The 19,447-nt window shown below is 38.6% G+C and overlaps 1 protein-coding gene across 3 annotated transcripts in view; it reads left to right on the top strand.

The window, feature by feature from the left end:
- Positions 1–19,447, top strand: part of LOC103708216 (protein RCC2 homolog) — a 39,729-nt gene that overhangs the window by 9,576 nt on the left and 10,706 nt on the right. For all 3 annotated transcript variants that reach the window (XR_005506638.1, XM_026805062.2, XM_039114779.1), the window contains 4 exons: positions 745–826; positions 2,347–2,469; positions 2,564–2,617; positions 2,701–2,770. Coding sequence is in view for 2 of the 3 variants with exons in the window: in XM_026805062.2 (XP_026660863.2) it covers positions 745–826; positions 2,347–2,469; positions 2,564–2,617; positions 2,701–2,770 (329 nt within the window). In the remaining variant the exon portion in view is untranslated. The remainder of the gene's footprint in view (positions 1–744; positions 827–2,346; positions 2,470–2,563; positions 2,618–2,700; positions 2,771–19,447) is intronic.

Genomic DNA, 19,447 nt, shown 5'->3' with positions numbered 1-19,447 from the left:
TCATTGTTGTCCAGTTGTTGAGCTAAATTTTGTTGTGAATTGGTGCATATTTGTCTGATAATTAGGTTGATGCTGTACTTTCTTCAATTGCTAATAGTTTTAGGCATATCCTATCAACTTCAGTGCCTGAGAAACACATCAGGCTGTCCAAGTATTTAAGTTGAACTGCTGATGTCACAAATGCTCTATTTTAATGCTTGCATATACTGAGTTTTCTACATTGATAGCATCATCCAAATATAGCAGTTAGGTGACCACCAAATACAGCCTGTATCTGTTCAAAAGTTAATATTCTGCCACTTGTTCTCATTCTCATATAGATCTTTTTGAAGTTTGAACTTTTGACTTAATAGTTGAACCCTTGACTCTAAATCAACTTATCTGCAAAGCACAGGCAAGATGCTACTAATATAATTAAAGAAACTCCTACTTCTCATAGCATATATTTGACACCTGTTTCTCAATATATGAAAGCTATTGCTTTATTATAAATTCCAGATCTCAGTTTATATAAACAGAGAAATGCAGTATGGATTTTTAGATATTGGTCATAAAAGATCATTATTCATTATATATTCAAGTTTTTCCTTTCAGGATTTTAAGAAATACAACAGTGTTCCTATTATTGATATCGTTGTGACCTTAATACTTCTCATCAAACGTTTAGATCAGCAGATTACTGGTAGTGGACAATGGTAATTCAGAAAATAATTACTTGCCTTCATGACTGTATTCCTTTTCCAGGAGGAGGTCAGTTATATATGTGGGGAAAATTGAAGACCACAGGCGATGACTGGATGTATCCTAAGCCAGTTATGGATTTGAGGTTTGATTTCTTAAGCCTTTGCTTGCCCAAATAATTAATGGTGAATCACTGGTTATCTTTTCAGCTTTTCTTAATTAGCTTGTCCTGGAACTGTAGCTGTCAAATTTGTATTAATTAGCTTGCTAAAGTATTTTAATTAGATATTTTATGTTATTTAGAAAAATTTAGTTGGCAGTTTGCTGGCATCTTGCATTGAGCTGGCATCTTGCATTGAGCTGGCATCCTTACAAATATTTCCTTTCTGCAAACTGCAAAGTCAAACTCCACCAGAAATAGATAAATTTCATGTTTCTGCTTAGAAATGCAAACATAATATACACACATATGCCTATGTTACTGAGAAGAAGTTTAGTTGGCAATATGCTGGCATCTTGCATGTAATGGCATGCGTTGACATTCTTCCTTTCTAGAAAGTCAATTACCTCGTAGAAATAGTTAAATTTCATGTTTCTTTTAGTAATGCATGCATATAGACACATATATACTTTTAAATATACGTTTATACATACATATATACACTTATATATGCTATCATAACTGATGTGTTTTTGAAATTGAACTGATTCCATATTGACAATTCCTGTTTCTCCATGCATGTTTATTCTCTTGATACCCATTTCGCTTCATGCACTATTATGTCTGTGTTCTTTTTGTTTAACATTTGCTTATAATAGTGACTATTTAATTATTTTGTCACCAAGTTTGTCAAGAAATTTTATATTGGTGGCTTGGTCCTATTGGTATCCTTTGGACTGGTGTAAGGCTAGTACGTTGTTTAACATACTAATTGACGTTATCATACTAAGGGAAGAGTGGATGGAAAAAATGCATTTGATGGAGTCCTTATGGTCAATTTTGGTATCTGAAATCTGTTTTTGTCTTTCTGGGTCTGAGACCCCAGATTACTTTTTGGGTATGGGATCTACATAGCCTTGTAAAGTTCTTGTGTTTTGTTGAATTTATATTCTGTCCTCATGGATGTGATACCAACAATGAGAGAGAGGGAGAGGGTGAAGAAATAAAAACCAGAGCTGCATTACAACAAGGATCAAAGAAGACAAGTGAGAAAGGTATTTTTAGAATGTCAAGTGAGATTATTAGTTGATAATAGCAAGTACTTCCTAAATGATATGCTCCTAATAACTCATTCATGCAGCTAAGTTTAACATAATGCTAGGATCACCATATGGCATCTACTGATGTAATAATGTCAGTACTTCCCTAAAATGTGTTGTTAAGAGGTCCAACAGTCTGCTGTTAAAAGTTCCTGCTGTTAGGAGCATCCTGCAACTTCTATCCTGTACATCAAAGATTCCACGTAACAACTAAGTGTTTCCAAAATGAGTGTCTGAGATAAATTATGCGATTATTATTAAGTCACATCTACTAACCTTGTGTACTTTACTGCTATCAGTCTGAGCACTTTGATGTAGTTTTTGCTTTTATTTCACAGTTGCTAACTGGTCCACTTGACTGTTCAATTGTTCTTCATTCTTTTTCTTTTTCTTTTTCGTTATCAGTGGGTGGAATATCCGATGCATGGCCTCTGGTTATATGCACCATGTTGTTGGTGCTGAAGATTCATGCATTAGTTGGGGTCATGCTCAGTATGGAGAGCTTGGATATGGTCCCCTAGGACAGAAGTATGTGTATTTGACATTTCGTATTTTTATTTCATTATTATTTGCTGAGATTCTTGTATAGTTACGACTAAATTGGTTTTTGTCTTTTTTATAGGTCTTCTGCGAACCCCAAAAAAGTTGATATTCTTAATGGCATGCATGTGACAAGGTACTTAGTACACTGCTACTTTCATGGATTATAATATTATATATTTTTATATTTTTGGCCTAAAATTTGAAAAACTTCTGTAGCGTGGCCTGTGGATTGGGTCTTTCTCTGATTGTTGTTGATAGAGCAAATGTTGGTGATCGACTGGATCAGGTAACTATATTGGATATAATACGGTTTTTTTTCCTACTATATACTTCTGGATGCTTATTATTTTTCATTTTTAATGTGGAAAGTTCATGTATTACTACAAGTCAAGAAAAATCTGATGCTACCTCTAGATTTAACAGCAACCAGTCAAGTTAGATCTTTTGTTTTTGTTTTTCCCTTATGTTTTTTATGTGCTACACCACTATTCTAAGAAAAAGGAGTGGAATCATAACTTAGGTGGGCTGTCCTGCTAAATGACCTGCTTGGGCCTGGGCAGGTGCATTGGCAGCCTGCTGGACCCAAAGCGGGTGCTATGGTCAGACAAGTTGCATTAGACACTATAGAAGTGGTTGGGGTCATGGGTCAGGTTAGGAAAATAAGGCAGTTTGGTTGGGTTTTAATTAGGTTTTCTGTGTAAATCAAGGCACAGTTATGGGATCTAAAGGCAACAACAAGGCCAAGCAGTGGCAAGGGACCCAGCATGAAGTACATCTTTTACTTTCTCCTTCAACCAACCTTATTTTTCTTCCGACTTTTCCACCTCGTCTTTTCTTGTCTTTGCTTTTTGTTTTGAGTTTGTGGCAATTGCTGCTATCTCTTCTGCCACTGGCATATTTAGCAGTGCCTTGTGTTACAACAAGCAACATAGGCAAGCAACAACAACGGCCACTGCAGACAGTGACAGAGGCTACATTAGTTGCTGCTATGCTGTTGAAAGCATAAGTGGTTGCAATATGGGCTTTTATATTTTATAGGTTCCTTAACGTTTTGGTTCCTGCCTATCATATAGGGTCTGGGAAAGCTTGTTATTTTGCCCATCTTGCACCCATGGTGCTTTACAACATCAGACTACATTACAAAGAGTAGCCTTCACCCAGTACCATGTACCCTTCTAACCTTGAGGAAGGTGGAAAACATTCTCATATATATGGTACAATCAGCAAGAGATCTTATCACCAGGCTAGCTAGCGCCTTCAAGAAGTCTGAATGGTATTGCTTGACTAGGAGCTATTCTTGTACCTTGAATGTAAAAGTAGTTATATGTTGCACGGTGGCCACATGAAAATATTGTTTGCTGCTTTCTGGTTAACCTCTTTGATCCACTATGATACAATTATCTAATATATGCTGTAGTTGGTCCATGGCTCGAACATGTTGTCTCTTAGATCATTTAATTTTTGTTGATGTTCGAACCGAAAGATCATCATTAGATGATTGTAGTCAATCCTTCACCTGATTCTTTTATCAGTCTTTGGCTCTGCACCATATGTGCTACAAACTTCTAGATGAATTGTCATCATATGAAAAAGTGTATATGAACAGTACTTTCTATTAGATAAATTCCTGTTTAGAAAAAGGTAATACTGATAAACTGAAAATTATATCTTGTAGTACTATTTTTGGTGCAAAGCTCGAGCAAACAACCAGTTCATGGGTCCTAGCCTTGGTAAGGCTAGATGTAGGTCATAGTTACCACATATGAATCATTACCAGGTTTAACTGTAGGACTCGTTGACTAAATATATGGTGCTTGGTTTCTAAAGGCCTTCATAGGTTTTTCCTGTATGGTTGAAAATACCTTACCCGTGATTTTGTGAAAATTACTGATAGGATAAATCAATATTGTCAGATACGAAGCCAATAATGACCCTGTACAAAAGTGCATGCATATTCATTTATAGGTTATGGGTCAGACATCAACTTATCTTTATTCTCAATGATTATGGATTGGGATTTGGTTTCTATTAACTTGGTAATGATAGAGCTCAAGTTTGACCTGTACTTTAGTTGTAATAGCCTTCTAAATTGGTTGCCACAATTACAGCTTTTTTGGAAATTAATTGATGCATTAATATACTTCCAAATTTTAGTAAGCCCATACCATTAGCTTTTATTACCTTGCATCTGTCAATTTGCTTATTAGTAATTTTGTGGTTCCATTTTCCCTCCAATCTCATCCCCTAGTTAAGACTTAAGACATAGACATCCACACCCACATGTATGCTTGCATGCATGCTTGCACATGCATATGTGTGCATATGCATGTATACATGTACATGAAATTGGAATTTGTCACTAAATAAACTTTGAATATGATTATTAGTAATTTTGTTTGTTAGTAAGCCCATATCATTAGCTTTTGTTTCTATCAATATGCTTTTTAGTAATTTTGTGGTTCCCATTTCCCTCCAATCCCATCCCTGTACTTGAGTAAGACATAGACATCCACACGCACATGTATGCTTGCATGCATGCTTGCACATGCATATGTGTGCATATGCATGCATACATGTACATGAAATTGGAATTTGTCATTAAATGAATTTTTAATATGATTATCATGTTTAGTAGTACTTTGTTTAATTTGACTTTTGAGGCACTTTAAAAGTGCTTTGGAATTGCTAAAGAGACTATAACTAGGTGTGCATCCACATCTGAAAATTTTTCATATGAGCTGCACTTCTTACTCTTAATTTCCCACCTTCTTTGGAGGAAAATAAATTAGATTTCATGGAAATATGAAATCTGTCTTTCTTGTCCTCCTAATGGTATCTGGATAGATCTACAATGAGAGAGCTTATGGATGCACCTTTTCTCTCTAAGGCCAATTGTCAAAGAATGTTGGCTGGGAAGGGAAATATTCTTTTTTTTTAATAATTTCAATGGAAGGTAAGAATGTTTTATAAATAGGTAAATGATGGAGAGGAAATTTCAAGATATTGATCAAAATTAGATGCCTTAATAGAGAGAATAACATGATCTCGTGCAAGGATGAGGAAATTAAATAAAGATGGAGATATTATTTTCAAAAATTGTCAGATGAGGATTCTGCTAGAAAGGGGTTGTCAAGTTTCTCCTCTTAAAATTCATAGAACTGTAGGGGAGATGACTCGAGAAGGGATCCAATAAGGCGAGACATTTACATTAGATGAAATACCTATTTAGGTTTGGAAAATTGCGGGATATGCTTGCTTACTTGCTTTCCTAGCTTATCTAATGATATCATGGAAACAAAGAAAATGCCCAATGATTGGAGTATTGTGGTATGTATCTTTGAGAACGAATGCAGCATATAAAGTTTGCTCTAATTATCACAGAGTTAAAATAATGAGCCACACTATAAAGTTACAAGAAAGGAAATTTGAATAGACATTAAAAAATGAGTATGGACTTAGAGAACCAATTTGGTTTAATGGTAGAAGGTGAATAATTGATGCCATCTTCTTTGCCAATTAACAAATGAATATGGAAAGAAGGGAAAAATCTCCATATGGTCTTTATTAAATTGAATAAATTTCATCATAGGGTATGAAGAAAGATTGTTTGGTGGGGCTTTAAGAAGGTTGTGTATCTACAATACACTAAAATTATTCATAACTATGCTAGAGCATATGACAAGAGTTAGGAATAGGCATAATTAATGTCCAGACATAGGAGGGAGATATAGTTAGGGCCATATTTATTTATTGCCAATTATAGATGAATTTACTGTTAATGATTAGGAGATTGTACCATGGCGTATGTCATTTATAGATGGTATAAAGTTGATTGATGAGAAAAGAACAAGACTAAATGCTAAGTTGAATCTATAGAAAAAAGTTCTAGAAAATTGGCACCGAAAATTGCTAGAATAAAAACAAATATATAACACAATTTGTGTGAAAATAGAAATGAAATGGGCCTCCAACTAAAATTGATGTATAAGAGTATCACAGAGGGATCATTTTTTTATTTGGGTTATATTAAGTAATGAGGAGGCAAAAAAAAATGAGTGGGCTAGTGCACGAGGCTCTTCCTATTGCAGGGTTTGGGGGGGTCGGTGCACATAGCCTTACCCTTACGTGCAGAGAGACTATATCCGTATTTCGAACACGTGACCTCTAGACCTTACCGTTGTACTAAAGCTCACCCTCGAGGAGATAGATGAAGATGTATGTAACAGAAATAGATCTTGTTGGATGAAAGTAGAGAGGTTCTCTTGTGGTATTATGTGATAAATACATATCTTATTGACTTGTTAGAAAATTGTATATATAATAATATGGTCTTAATGTTACGTAACTTTAAATGTTGGGCAATATAAAGGATTCAAGGTAACAAATTGAGTATAGAAAAGAATCTTTAGATGGATCTTTGATAAATTTAGAAAGGAGTATGTTAAGCATCATTTTCAGCGTCAATCTTTCCCTATCAGCTTAAGCTTTCATGGCTAGTTGATTAGTTAAGGCTGCAAATGGGTTGGGTTGACTAGTGACCCGACCCGACATGCTTAGACTCGACTCGACCTATTTTGGAAGACCCGTGGGGCCGGGTTGGGTCCTCAAATTGGACCCGTTCCATTTTTCGGGTCGGGTCAGGTTTGCTGAATTCAGACTTGACCCGAACCATTTGAAATTTTGGTAATTTTGGATTTTCAATCCTACGACCCGACTCGACATGAATTTGTAAAATTATTTGGGCCCGCGGGCCGTAGCCCGTGGGGTGCAAACAAGTAAGCTAGCCTAGACCTAGAGAATATATCTCACACCAAATCTTATTTAAGAAATATGAAAATTCTTTCTTTGATCAATTTATTCTATATATGTATCCCTTCTATTGGAATTGTATATTATTTATTGATCATAGAGCTTGTCCATTCAGTTTATGAGTCAGCAGGTAGATAATCTTAGTTGAAAATGTGGGCAAACTTCTGATAGTTTAATTGGGAATGAAGACAGAGGTGACCTTCTATAAGCTCTAATTCATCATATATTACTGTTTTGCTTGACCTTTCTAATTTTAAAGGTTGTAGATGTCATAACCCACATTTATAACATACATTGACTCCTTGCTATGATGCACAGGAACTAAGGATGCAAGGAGATCACAGTTTCTAACCCGGACCCGAATCGGACCCGAATTTTTTTGGGTTGGGTCCGGATTATATATGGACTCGAATGACCTGTTGGGTCAAAAATTGTAGCCGTAGACCCGACCTGATCTTCTATAGGTTGGGTATGGGCCCAAAATTAGGATCCGAACAAGAAACCGGTTTGGGTCATGATCACTCATGACCTGGTCCGACCCGACCCATTTCCACCCCTATGGTTAGTTAATATAGTATTAGAGCTCAAGTTTGGTGGAGGTTGTGAGTTCGAATCCCCTCTAACCAAGCTATTCATTTAATTATTCCGGTTATGGTCTTTACTCATTTTGGTCATTGTTGTCCCTCCATGTGCATGCTTTGAGCCGCATGTTGGGGGAGGGGGAGGTGTTATGATTGATATATATGTGTGTGTGTGTGTGTGTATGTATGGATATATAGATCCGTTTTCTATCTTCTATCAGCTTAAGCTTTCATGGTCAATTGGTTAATTAATGAGAAATAGGTATGACATTGAAGGAGCTGTGCAGTTGCACTAATTGAGGACAAACTAATGAAGAATCGATTGAGATGGTATGAGCATGCACAACAATGACCTAAGAGGGCTCCAATAAGTAGAGGTGTTTTAATTTACAATGTTTTAAAAGGTAGTTGCAGCATGCAGGGTGTTCAAGGGACCACAAAGCAAGTTTGCAGCCGCATATGCGAGCTCATATGAATGTTTAACATAAGGAAAATATACTATATACGATATCAATAGCAACATTTTTTATAAAATTAGAAATATTAATAACACTAGCAATCAATGCTTGCTACCTTTTACTTGACTCTTGGTAGAAATAATTACAGCATAATTGACATATTGGCATTGTTAATTACACATCCAACCTGCTTAAAACCCACATCCAACTCAACCATTAGCCTAAACATACCTTATTCGCATGGACATGTATGAGAGTGGCCACATATATGGTTGCACAATGCTAAAAGAGCTTATGCATGTACCATAATGATAAGTAGGGTTCATTGAGATCCGCATAATGCTAATCGTACTACATAAGTACAAGTATGCCCACTAAGTGCTAAACAAACCATCTTTCCACCTATATGTGACCTAATCTCATATAGTTGCTGAGTCAAAGGTATACGATGATCAGGGGACCTCATATGCATATGCAGCTGCATGTGGCCTTATGCACCGTATACGAAAAACAGTGTTAATTATGTTGAAAGATGAAAAAAGGAATTGGAAGACCTACAATCACATGGGTGGAGGTTATGAGAAAGGATAGGGGAAGCTTCAAATAACGCAAGCAGAATTAAATAGGAATATTTCACAAATGAGGATCCTGAAGTTGGCCATATCTAGTTAGGATAGCGGTGGATGATTATGGTTATGGTTATATAAGTTAAATTTTAGTAATTTTCAAGAACCAGCACAAAGTATAGATATTCTCAAACTTTAAATTTTTGCAAGATGTTGTATGGGAAGTCAAATGTCAGTCTTCCAAATGGAAGAATCTATTGTCTACGGTGCAATTCATGGTGACACTTAACTGAAGCATCCAATTTTGATTTATTTGATTTATGATACATCCATATTTAAAGTATGCTTGGGTTTTTTCTTACCAAACTTCAAATCTGTACACAACATTTTTGCGATTATTTTTCAACATGACTTTCTTTTTCCTTAAATAATTTTTATAGAAGGAAACATATCAAACCTTTTTCCTTACAGCTTTAGCTTTACCATTTGTCCCAAAGATTTTGAACTCTTCTGCACGTTTGCCATTTAAAACATATCAAACAGCAAGTCTTCTGCTTTATTTATTTCTTTTTTTGTTAGTGACTTTTTGCTCATGCAGTCACAGTTTATATTGTCTCTTGCTTCGCTATAGCCTGATCTCAGAGGTTAGATTCCTGAGTTGTTTTTAGTTTTTGTCTGAAATGGATCCCTGCCTGTGTGTTACCTGGACTTTTGCATCCATCTTGAAGAATTTGTGCTGGTTACATATACATGCGTATACGCATCAAATCCATAGGTATTTGTCCAATTCTTTGTTCACAAATTTTAGAGATCAATGGACAATTAACCTTTGCAGCAATGAGTTCAAAGACTAGTTATGTTGCAAACAGGCATTAAATTTCTCCGTGAACTTGTGTGTTTCTTGTATCCATAGGCTAATCTTTGGGTTTGGATAAATACCTGCATAACTAAACACCTTAACTAGTAATATCTTCTAATGATTTATGTTTTACATTATTTGCAATTTGTTGTGTGGGTATGCACTTGTGAGCTTGCATGCGTCTCTCTGCTCTCTGTTATATGTGTCTGCCTATGTGTATGTATTGAATTACTTGGTTTTGTACATGCCCTGTATCTCCTTTTTCTAGTTTATTGATTTAGATACTTGAATGTGTCTGGATTGGATGCTTGCTTCATGGACATGAATATTGCTTTAAGCTTTGTGTCCTGAAGGTAAAAGTCATCTACATAACATGTTTATAGACCCCCAAAAAATAGTGTAGCAGGAAAATTTAACAATAAAATGTCATGGTGGCACACTATTGTGTGCTGAGTTATAAAGCTAGATTAATCTCTTTGTTCTATGTTCTTTCTCTGATTGCTTTAATTAGTAACTTTTAATCCATAGCATATAGTCATGTTCATTGAAGTAAATTCTGAAGTTGGAGATTGAATGTTTAAATACTATATATGGGAGGAAAATATAGTTTAGGGGATAACTTTAAGTACATTATCTTTTTTGTTGCTCTTTGTCCGGGGACCATAATATGATCCAGTTTTGGCACTTTTAAATATTTTTGTTTGAGTTTCAGAGTGTCTGCACAAAGAAAGAAAGAAAGTACTAGAAAAAAAGATATAAAAGTAATGAAAAGCTAAACAAGTAACTTGGGGCCCATCTGGTATTCTTTTTGTTTTTTTTTTCAAAAACCCAACTTGAAAAATTAATTAGACTGAATAACATGTATGATGAAACCTTCTTGTTTTTTAAAATTCTTTGTATCAGAGCTTCTGAAAGCATAGGTTTATTGTTTTTAAAAAAGAGAGGAGATAGAAGCAAGGAATAGCAGAAGTTTGGCACAAATGCCATCTTCTATGTCAATATCCATGTGTCATTTCACTAATTTTTGGAGAGATAAAAATAAAAAAACAGCAACAATGCCAAACTGGCCCTTAGGTTTTATTTTATAATTTATGGTGCACTTTTGAATATTTGAGTGTATGGTATGTACACCTTCTACAGATTGTATGAATTACTAAATACAAACATGGTGGAAAACTAGCTATAGTTCATATCATGGTCGGTGGAACCGTCCCGATGCGGGCTGTTCAGGGAGTACTTAGCCGTACTGGCTGCGGACCGGGACGGTTCTAGCGACCAAAACGAAATAAAAGTCGAGGGGTGGGAGGAGAAGGAAAGAGACGAAAGAGAGAGCGAGCGGGAGAGGAAGGGAGAGTGTTGGCGGAGCCCGGCGAGTGCCCGGAGGGTCGTGGAGGGGCTCCGCCACCCTCTTTGTTGCCCAGATAGACAACCCAAGAGGGGGGGTGAATTGGGTTTTTAAAATAATTTGGCTAATTAAAACTTTGTGGATGATTAATTAAAAACTATAGCAAGTTATTTAATTAAAGCCTAGTGCTGTGAGTAATGTGCGGGGAAGAAGATGAGAGACAATGCACTACAAACACAAAGTTTTATAGTGGTTCGGAGCTAACCCTTGCTCCTACGTCCACTCCCCAAGTCTCACTTGGGAATTTCACTATAACCCCCTTGGATTACAGCCGGTTGTTTTGCAAGCTCACAACCAAACTTGTTGTTTTACGAGCTCACAACGAACTCGGTCGGTTTTCCCAGGCTCACCGACTAGAACCAATCCCGATTGTTTTTCCGGGCTCACAATCAAATCCTTACACACGTTGGTTTTAACTTGGCTCACCAACCAACCTTAAACCCCTTGATTCAATCCCCCGATTGAATCAAGTAAATACAAGAGATAGAAGAAAACAGAAAATAGCTTCTCAAAAAGCAGATTTAAAACAATATAATCGTAAAGGAGTTAGAAGCCCTCAAACGCTTTTAAGCTGGTGAAGAGGTATGGCTTCTGGAACTCCGGTCTCCTCTTGAAAGAGTGGTCGACTTGAATGCAGGAGGAGGAAGCTTTGATTGTTGGGAAGAAGTTGTTGGAGCAGTAAATGCAGATCTTCCCTTTTTCGTTTAAGAGCACTTGGAGAGCTTGAAAACTTGAATGCTTGGAGTGGAATATCTGTTCTCTGCTTTGCTACAGTCCTCTGTGGCTATTTAAGCCAACCCCCACGGAAACTAGCCGTTACTCTGCTTTTTCTGGCCGTTCTGCACACTCTGCGCAGCCTGACAATATGACCGTTGGTGGGTTGGAGTCGACTCGCGCGATCAGGAGTCGACTCGGCTGTAGCAGGAGTCGACTCACGCTTTTCCGGAGTCGACTCGGCAACTGTTCCAAATTTGAATTAAAGTTGCCGTCTTGACTGGGAGTCGACTCGTCTTGACCTGGAGTCGACTCGCCAACTTCTGGAGCTGACCTGGCAATTTTGGAGTCGGCTCATCCACTGAAGTCCGTGGATCCAATTTTGAATTTTGTCCACTCGAGTCGACTCGACTGTCCTGGGAGTCGACTCGAATCTCAGAGCCCGAACTCCCGATTCTCTGTCTTTTGGCTCATCCAGTCTTGGAGTCGACTCAAACTTCCTTGGAGTCGACTCGGCTCTCAGTTTCCGAAAGTTGGTCTTCTGTCTTTTGACGTGAAGCTTGTCTCGGAGTCGACTCGAGCTGTCTGTGAGTCGACTCGAATCTCAGAGGCAGTAACATGGTCTTCTGTCTGTTGATGGTCGCTCAGTCTCGGAGTCGACTCGCGTACTGCGGGAGTCGACTCGAATCTCAGAGTCCGAAAATCGTTCTCTGACTTTTTCCTTGTGTTCCTCTGAGAGTCGACTCTTACCTTCTTTGGAGTCGACCTGCCAACCATCGGAGTCGACTCGCGTTCCACTGGAGTCGACTCGAATCTCAGACCCGAAAACTGTTCTCTGACTTTTCTTTGTGTTTCTCTTGGAGTCGACTCTTACTACCCTGGAGTCGACTCGTTGAACATTGGAGTCGACTCGCGCACTTCGGGAGTCGACTCGTTGACAGTTTCTGAGTTGAAGCTTTCTGTCCTTCTGTCTGTTCTCAGTCGGAGTCGACTCGTACTGATCTGGAGTCGACTCGAGCTCGTGCCAGTGAACTTGATACGCTTGGAGTCGACTCGTGATACTCGGGAGTCGACTCGAGTCTCAGACTTTGGTTCAGCAGACTTCTTACCTTATCCAAAATACTATGAACCAAATCTAGAGACACTTGGACAGGATTTTCACTGAAACACTCAATTGAATTCATTAGTAATCACAAGATATACTCAAATGCTTTGAGCTCATCAAAATCAAATGGGGTTTTAATCAATCACTCCACAATCTCCCCCTTTTTGATGATGACAAAACTTTGAGTATATGTAAAATGAATTGCTTATAAAACAATGAAGTAAAATCCATAAATGAATTCAAATGTCTGATAATTTAATTTATCCAAGTTTGAAAGGAGTGAAACATTAAATTTCGGAGTTAAAGCTCCCCCTTTCATTTGGAATTATATAAGCCTTCATATTATGCAATCAATTGTTTGGCTTATATGTCATTAATGATTTAGCTTGATTAAAATTCAGATTCTCCCCCTCAACATATGCATTCAACTATGTTTTGATTCTCTGAATTTCCTTTTAATGCTTTGAAGTTTTTGAACTGAATTTTATCTTTTTAGAGGGAAAATCTGTCAATTTGTTCTTGAGTAGGATTCAGCTAATCTCCGAATATCCTTTGAATAGATTCTGGAGATTACTCCATTAGGAGCCCCAAAAGAGAGATAATGAGCCTCGAGGTACCGAATCCACTTAGAACAAATTTGAGTGTGTTTTTAAGAGTTTATCTTTTTATTTATTTTCATTGATTTCTTTTACATATTTTTTCATATTTCTCCCCTTTTGCACATTTTATACATATTTCTCCCCCTTTTTGTCATCATACCAAAAAGGAGGTAATCACACACAATCAATCATAAAGCAAAGCACATAATTGAAGATAAAATGTCTACTCATTGTATTGATATGAATGTGAATACATGTGAGAATACAATAAGTAAAGCAAAGCAAGACAAAACACAACTCAAACACATCTATGTCCTCCTCGAGGATGAAGCTCCCCCTCTCGAGGATACATCTCCTCCTCTGGAGGATGTGGCACCTCCTCTCGAGGATGGTGCTCCTCTCAATCGGCTCTGCTCCATGAGGAGGGTGACTGCATCTGTCACATGTCCGAGCTGCGTGATAATAGACGTGGTGGCTCTGCTATGTGTAGTGGAGAGCTCTGTCACCGACGCCTGAAGCCCAGTCACCGATGTCTGAAGTGCGTCCAGCTTGTCGATGAGTACATTCGCCAAGCGCTCGGCCCCCTCGGTGGTGGTGTGCATGTCACGACCTATCTCCTCTCGCATCTGTCGAGTGGAGCTCGTGACCTCACTCATGCTGTGGAACTGGGCCTGGACCAAACTCCGGACATTGTAGATCTCTTCCCGTACATGAGCCGTCATGTCAGTCACGGCTGTCAAGGAAGGGACCAACTGAGAAGATACGGGTGCAGGAGTGGGGGCAGGCACCGCACCTCGGAGCTCCCGAAGCAGCTCATCCCTCAGATCTCGGACGATCTCCTGCCGCAGCTCCCGGAGCTGCTCTGTATCAATACGGACCTCCATAGATGGTGGAACTGAGGAGGAAGGTCCGGCAGAGGTGGTAGGAGCAGGAGGAGTGGATGGGAGGTCTGGATGGTCTGGAAGGTCTGGGTAGTCTGAATCTGGCTCAGGACTGGGTGATGGTCTGGTGGTCTGAGCAGTGAGAGTGGACTTCCTAACCCAGATCCCTTCTCTCTTCCGAAACCCCATCCTGTGCATAGTCCCCGTACATAAGCGATCAGTCCATCGCAAGGCACGAGAGGGTTCCCTCTCAGGAATGGGAATCTCGTACTGCCTAAAAAGAAGAGTGAATAACATCCCGTATGGGAGTGAGAGCCTAGGTCTATCTAGGGGCTCACACATATACCTATAAATGAGCTTTGGGAAGTTGATCGGGGTGTCCTGAAGGATATAAGACATGATAGCTAAGTCCCTTTCATTCACAAAATCAAATCTCCCTGTCTTAGGGAAGATGGACCTGGACAGAATGCTCAAAAGGATTCTCACTTCAATAGGAAGTGAGCTAGCAGATACCTCATCTAGGGGGGACTGAGGTGGATGCCCTAAGACGACCGTAAGGGCCGCAACTCTATCCTCAGGGTGTGCGGGAGCCACCCCTACTAATGGAAGGTGAAGGATATGGGCAATGAGGTCCTCTGTGACACGCAACGGGACACCTACTACCGTGCCCTCGATACCTCCATCTCCCCGATGGACGGTACTGTAAAACTCTTGAACTAGGCCAGGATAGGTGGGAAGGTCCAAGGTGAGGAAGTACTCTAGGCCCTGGGCTCTAAGCCTATCGCCTATGGTGAACCCCTCCCGGGAGAGATAGTCGAAATCGACAAACCTCCCGGAGGTGACGGCCTTCCCGGCCAACGGCCTAACGAGAACCACCCTAGGCGGGGAACGATCCGGAGGTGGTTGCCTCGCGGGATCGTGCCGCGCCTTGGAGCGCCGCTCGGGACCGGCCTCGGGACGGGACCTCTTCCTAACGACGGTCTTACGAGGCATCTTGACCTAAACGGGAAGAAAAATACCTAGAGGACGGTGAAGGACCGACAGAGGAAGCTCGGGACGGACCGTAAATGACTTAGGAACGGACGGAAACTCAATGTCCGGCGAAAAATCGACGGGAAAAGGGCTTGGAGACGATCGGGGATGACCTAGGAGTCGGCTCTAGGGCTTTGTGAACAGTGGCGGCTTGAGGAAAAGTGTTTGCGAAACGACAAATCTAGGGTTAAAAAGTCGGATCCCGACTGCGAGTCGACTCCCCTGAGTCGCGAGTCGATTCGACCTCGAGTCGACTCCAGAATATGCGCGAGTCGACTCCCGACAGTGTGCGAGTCGACTCCCCCTCAGCTGCCAACTTTGCGAGTCGACTCCCGCAAATGCGCGAGTCGACTCCCCCTTAGGAGCCGGCTCTGAAACTTACTCGAGTCGTCTCTAACCTTGGCACGCACCTAAAAACCATGCCATAATCGTGCCAAATGAGGGAAAATCACCTAATTAAGGACTGATTTGATGATCACTGCATAGAAACTCTATTTTAACCTCATTCTAATCATCAAAATCAATTAATCTAGTGAAAAACCCCACTAGGATGGATCAATCACTCCTAATCCCCTTCTAAGCACACTAAACCTCTCTTCACTTAGGGGTTTTGTAAAAATGTCTGCTAATTGATTATCAGTACACACAAATTGGAGTGACACATCACCATTCAATACATGATCTCTTATGAAGTGATGTCTTATCTCAATGTGTTTAGTTCTTGAGTGTTGAATTGGATTTTTAGTGAGATTTATGGCACTTGTGTTATCACAATTAATGGGGATTTTATCTTGTTTAATGCCATAATCTTCTAATTGTTGTTTAATCCATAAGATTTGAGCACAACAACTCCCGGCTGCAACATATTCAGCTTCTGCAGTGGATAATGCAACCGAGTTTTGTTTCTTGCTAAACCATGAGATTAGGTTTTCTCCTAGAAATTGACAGGACCTGCTGGTACTTTTTCTATCAAGCTTACATCCAGCGAAGTCTGAATCTGTGTACCCTATTAAGTTTAGGCTAGATTCTTTAGAGTACCACAGCCCTATGTTCTTAGTTCCAATTAAGTGTTTAAAGATTCTCTTAACTGCAGCTAGGTGTGATTCTTTAGGATTAGCCTGATATCTAGCACACATGCACACACTAAACATAATATCAGGCCTACTTGCAGTAAGATACAGTAAAGAACCTATCATACCTTTATAAAGTTTTTGATTTACAGATTTACCTGATTCATCTTGGTCTAACTTACATGATGAGCTCATGGGGGTGCTGATTGACTTGTTTCCCTCCATATCAAACTTCTTGAGCATCTCCTTGATATATTTTGCTTGATTGATGAAGATGCCTCCTTCAGATTGTTTGATTTGAAGCCCGAGGAAGTAGTTCAGCTCTCCCATCATGCTCATCTCAAACTCACTCTGCATCAAATCAGCAAATTCCTCGCAGAGGCGATTGTTAGTAGCACCGAAAATGATATCATCAACATAAATCTGTACTAATAACATATCCTTATTTTTCTTTTTCAGAAATAATGTTGTATCTACATTTCCCCTAGAGAATTCATGTTCTAATAGGAATTTACTAAGTCTCTCATACCATGCTCTAGGTGCTTGTTTTAGTCCATAAAGTGCTTTGTTCAGTTTATACACATGATTAGGGTATTGATGATTTTCAAAACCAGGAGGTTGTTCTACATACACCTCCTCATTAATAAACCCATTTAGAAAAGCACTCTTTACATCCATTTGATATAGTTTGAAGTCCTTAGAGCATGCATATGCTAATAGAAGTCTAATTGCCTCAAGTTTAGCTACGGGAGCAAAGGTTTCATCAAAATCTATGCCTTCTTCTTGATTATAACCCTTTGCTACTAGTCTAGCCTTATTCCTTATAACAATTCCATTTTCATCTAGCTTATTTTTATATATCCATTTAGTACCTATAATTGGATATTCAGAAGGTCTCTCCACTAGATCCCAAACCTTGTTTCTAGTAAATTGATTTAGTTCTTCTTGCATTGCATTTATCCAATTTACATCATTTTCGGCTTCTTCTATATGTTTGGGCTCAAAGTGTGAAACAAAAGCTAGATGATTATTCAAATTCCTAAGGGATGCTCTAGTCCTAACCGGTTGTGATGGATCATCTAGAATTATAGAATTAGTTCCTTAGGATGCCCGTGAGCATACCTCCAAGTTTTAGCTAGCCCATGATCCACTATAGGCTCTTGGTTTGACGATTCTCCTTCAATCAACTTTTGATTATCATCTTGTAATCCCATCTCATCTATCTTTTCTTGAAGTATTTCAATATCATCATCAAAATTAACCTTCTTACTAGATGAGATGTCACTAGAGTCATCAAAAACAACATGTATAGAATCTTCTATAACTAGGGTTCTTTTATTAAAGATTCTATAGGCTTTACTAGTTGTAGAATAACCTAGGAATATTCCTTCATCAGATTTAGGATCAAATTTCCCTAGATTATCTTTCCCATTATTATGTACAAAACACCTACATCCAAAAACATGAAAATAGTTAACTTTTGGTTTTCTGTTTTTCCACACTTCATAAGGTGTTTTCTTTATAATGGGTCTTAATAAAACTCTATTTAATATATGGCAAGAAGTATTAATGGCTTCTCCCCAAAAGTACTTAGGGAGGTTACTTTCACATAACATCGTTCTAGCCATTTTCTCTAGAGTTCTATTCTTCCTTTCCACAACTCCATTTTGTTGTGGTGTCCTAGGTGCAGAAAAATTATGGGTTATCCCCTTTTTACTACAAAATTCATCAAATAATTGATTTTCGAATTCGGTACCATGGTCACTTCTAATGGCTATGACTGAAGACTCTCTAGCATTTGTTACTTTCTTATGGAACTTTTTAAACATTGAAAATGCTTGGTCCTTATGTGCTAGAAACATGACCCATGTGTACCTAGAGTAATCATCTACTATGACTAGACCATATTTATTTCCACCTAGGCTTGTTGTTCTAGTTGGACCAAATAGGTCCATGTGTAATAATTCTAGAGGCCTAGAGGTAGAGACACATTTTATGGATTTAAAAGAGTTCCTAGATTGTTTGCCAAATTGACATGCTTCACATATTTTGTTCTTTTCAAATTTTAATTTTGGCAAACCTATCACGGAGTCTCTTTTAACTAATTTAGTTATTGTGTCCATGCTTGCATGACCTAACTTACGGTGCCATAACCAACTAGCATCATTATCTTTAGTTTCATTTACAACTAGACATTGGTTATGTTTTGCAAGATCTTCTAGGTCTACAACATATACATTTCCACGTCTAATCCCTTTAAAAACTAAGCTATTATCATTAGGATTTGTTATAATACATAGTGATGGTTTAAACATAACATCATATCCTTTATCACATAATTGACTGATGCTTAACAAGTTATGCTTAAGACCATCAACATATCTAACATTATCTATAAAAGTAGAAGGGGTGATTTGAACTTTACCAATACCAATGATGTGACCTTGGTTGTTGTCTCCAAACGTCACAGCACCTCCCTTCTTAGCTTCAAGGGTGAAAAATTGGTCTTTATCACCCGTCATGTGCCTTGAGCAGCCACTATCCAAATACCAGCAATTTTTGTTGACCTTGGCTGCAAGACACTCCTACACAAGCAAATCATGTCATCTTAGGTACCCAAGTTTTCTTGGGTCCTTCATGGTTAGTCAAGTTGGTTCCTTTTGGAACCCATACCCTTTTAATTTTTCTTTTAGTTTTACTTTTCCTAAAATTACATACATTTGCTTTATGGCCTACTGTACCACAACAAAAGCAGGTTATTTTCTTAGTTTTTGTTTCCCCAGCTTTAACAAAGAAGTTACTAAGAAGTTTTTGCTTATTCCTTGGTTTATATCCTAAACCGGCTTTATTAAACACTGCACGTTGACTATTTAGTATCATGTTT

Source organism: Phoenix dactylifera, chromosome 17 (assembly GCF_009389715.1).
Source record: "Phoenix dactylifera cultivar Barhee BC4 chromosome 17, palm_55x_up_171113_PBpolish2nd_filt_p, whole genome shotgun sequence".
Lineage (NCBI taxonomy): Eukaryota > Viridiplantae > Streptophyta > Magnoliopsida > Arecales > Arecaceae > Phoenix > Phoenix dactylifera.
The sequence above is the reverse complement of the archived record's forward strand: the minus strand, read 5'-3'. Positions and strand labels throughout refer to the sequence as shown.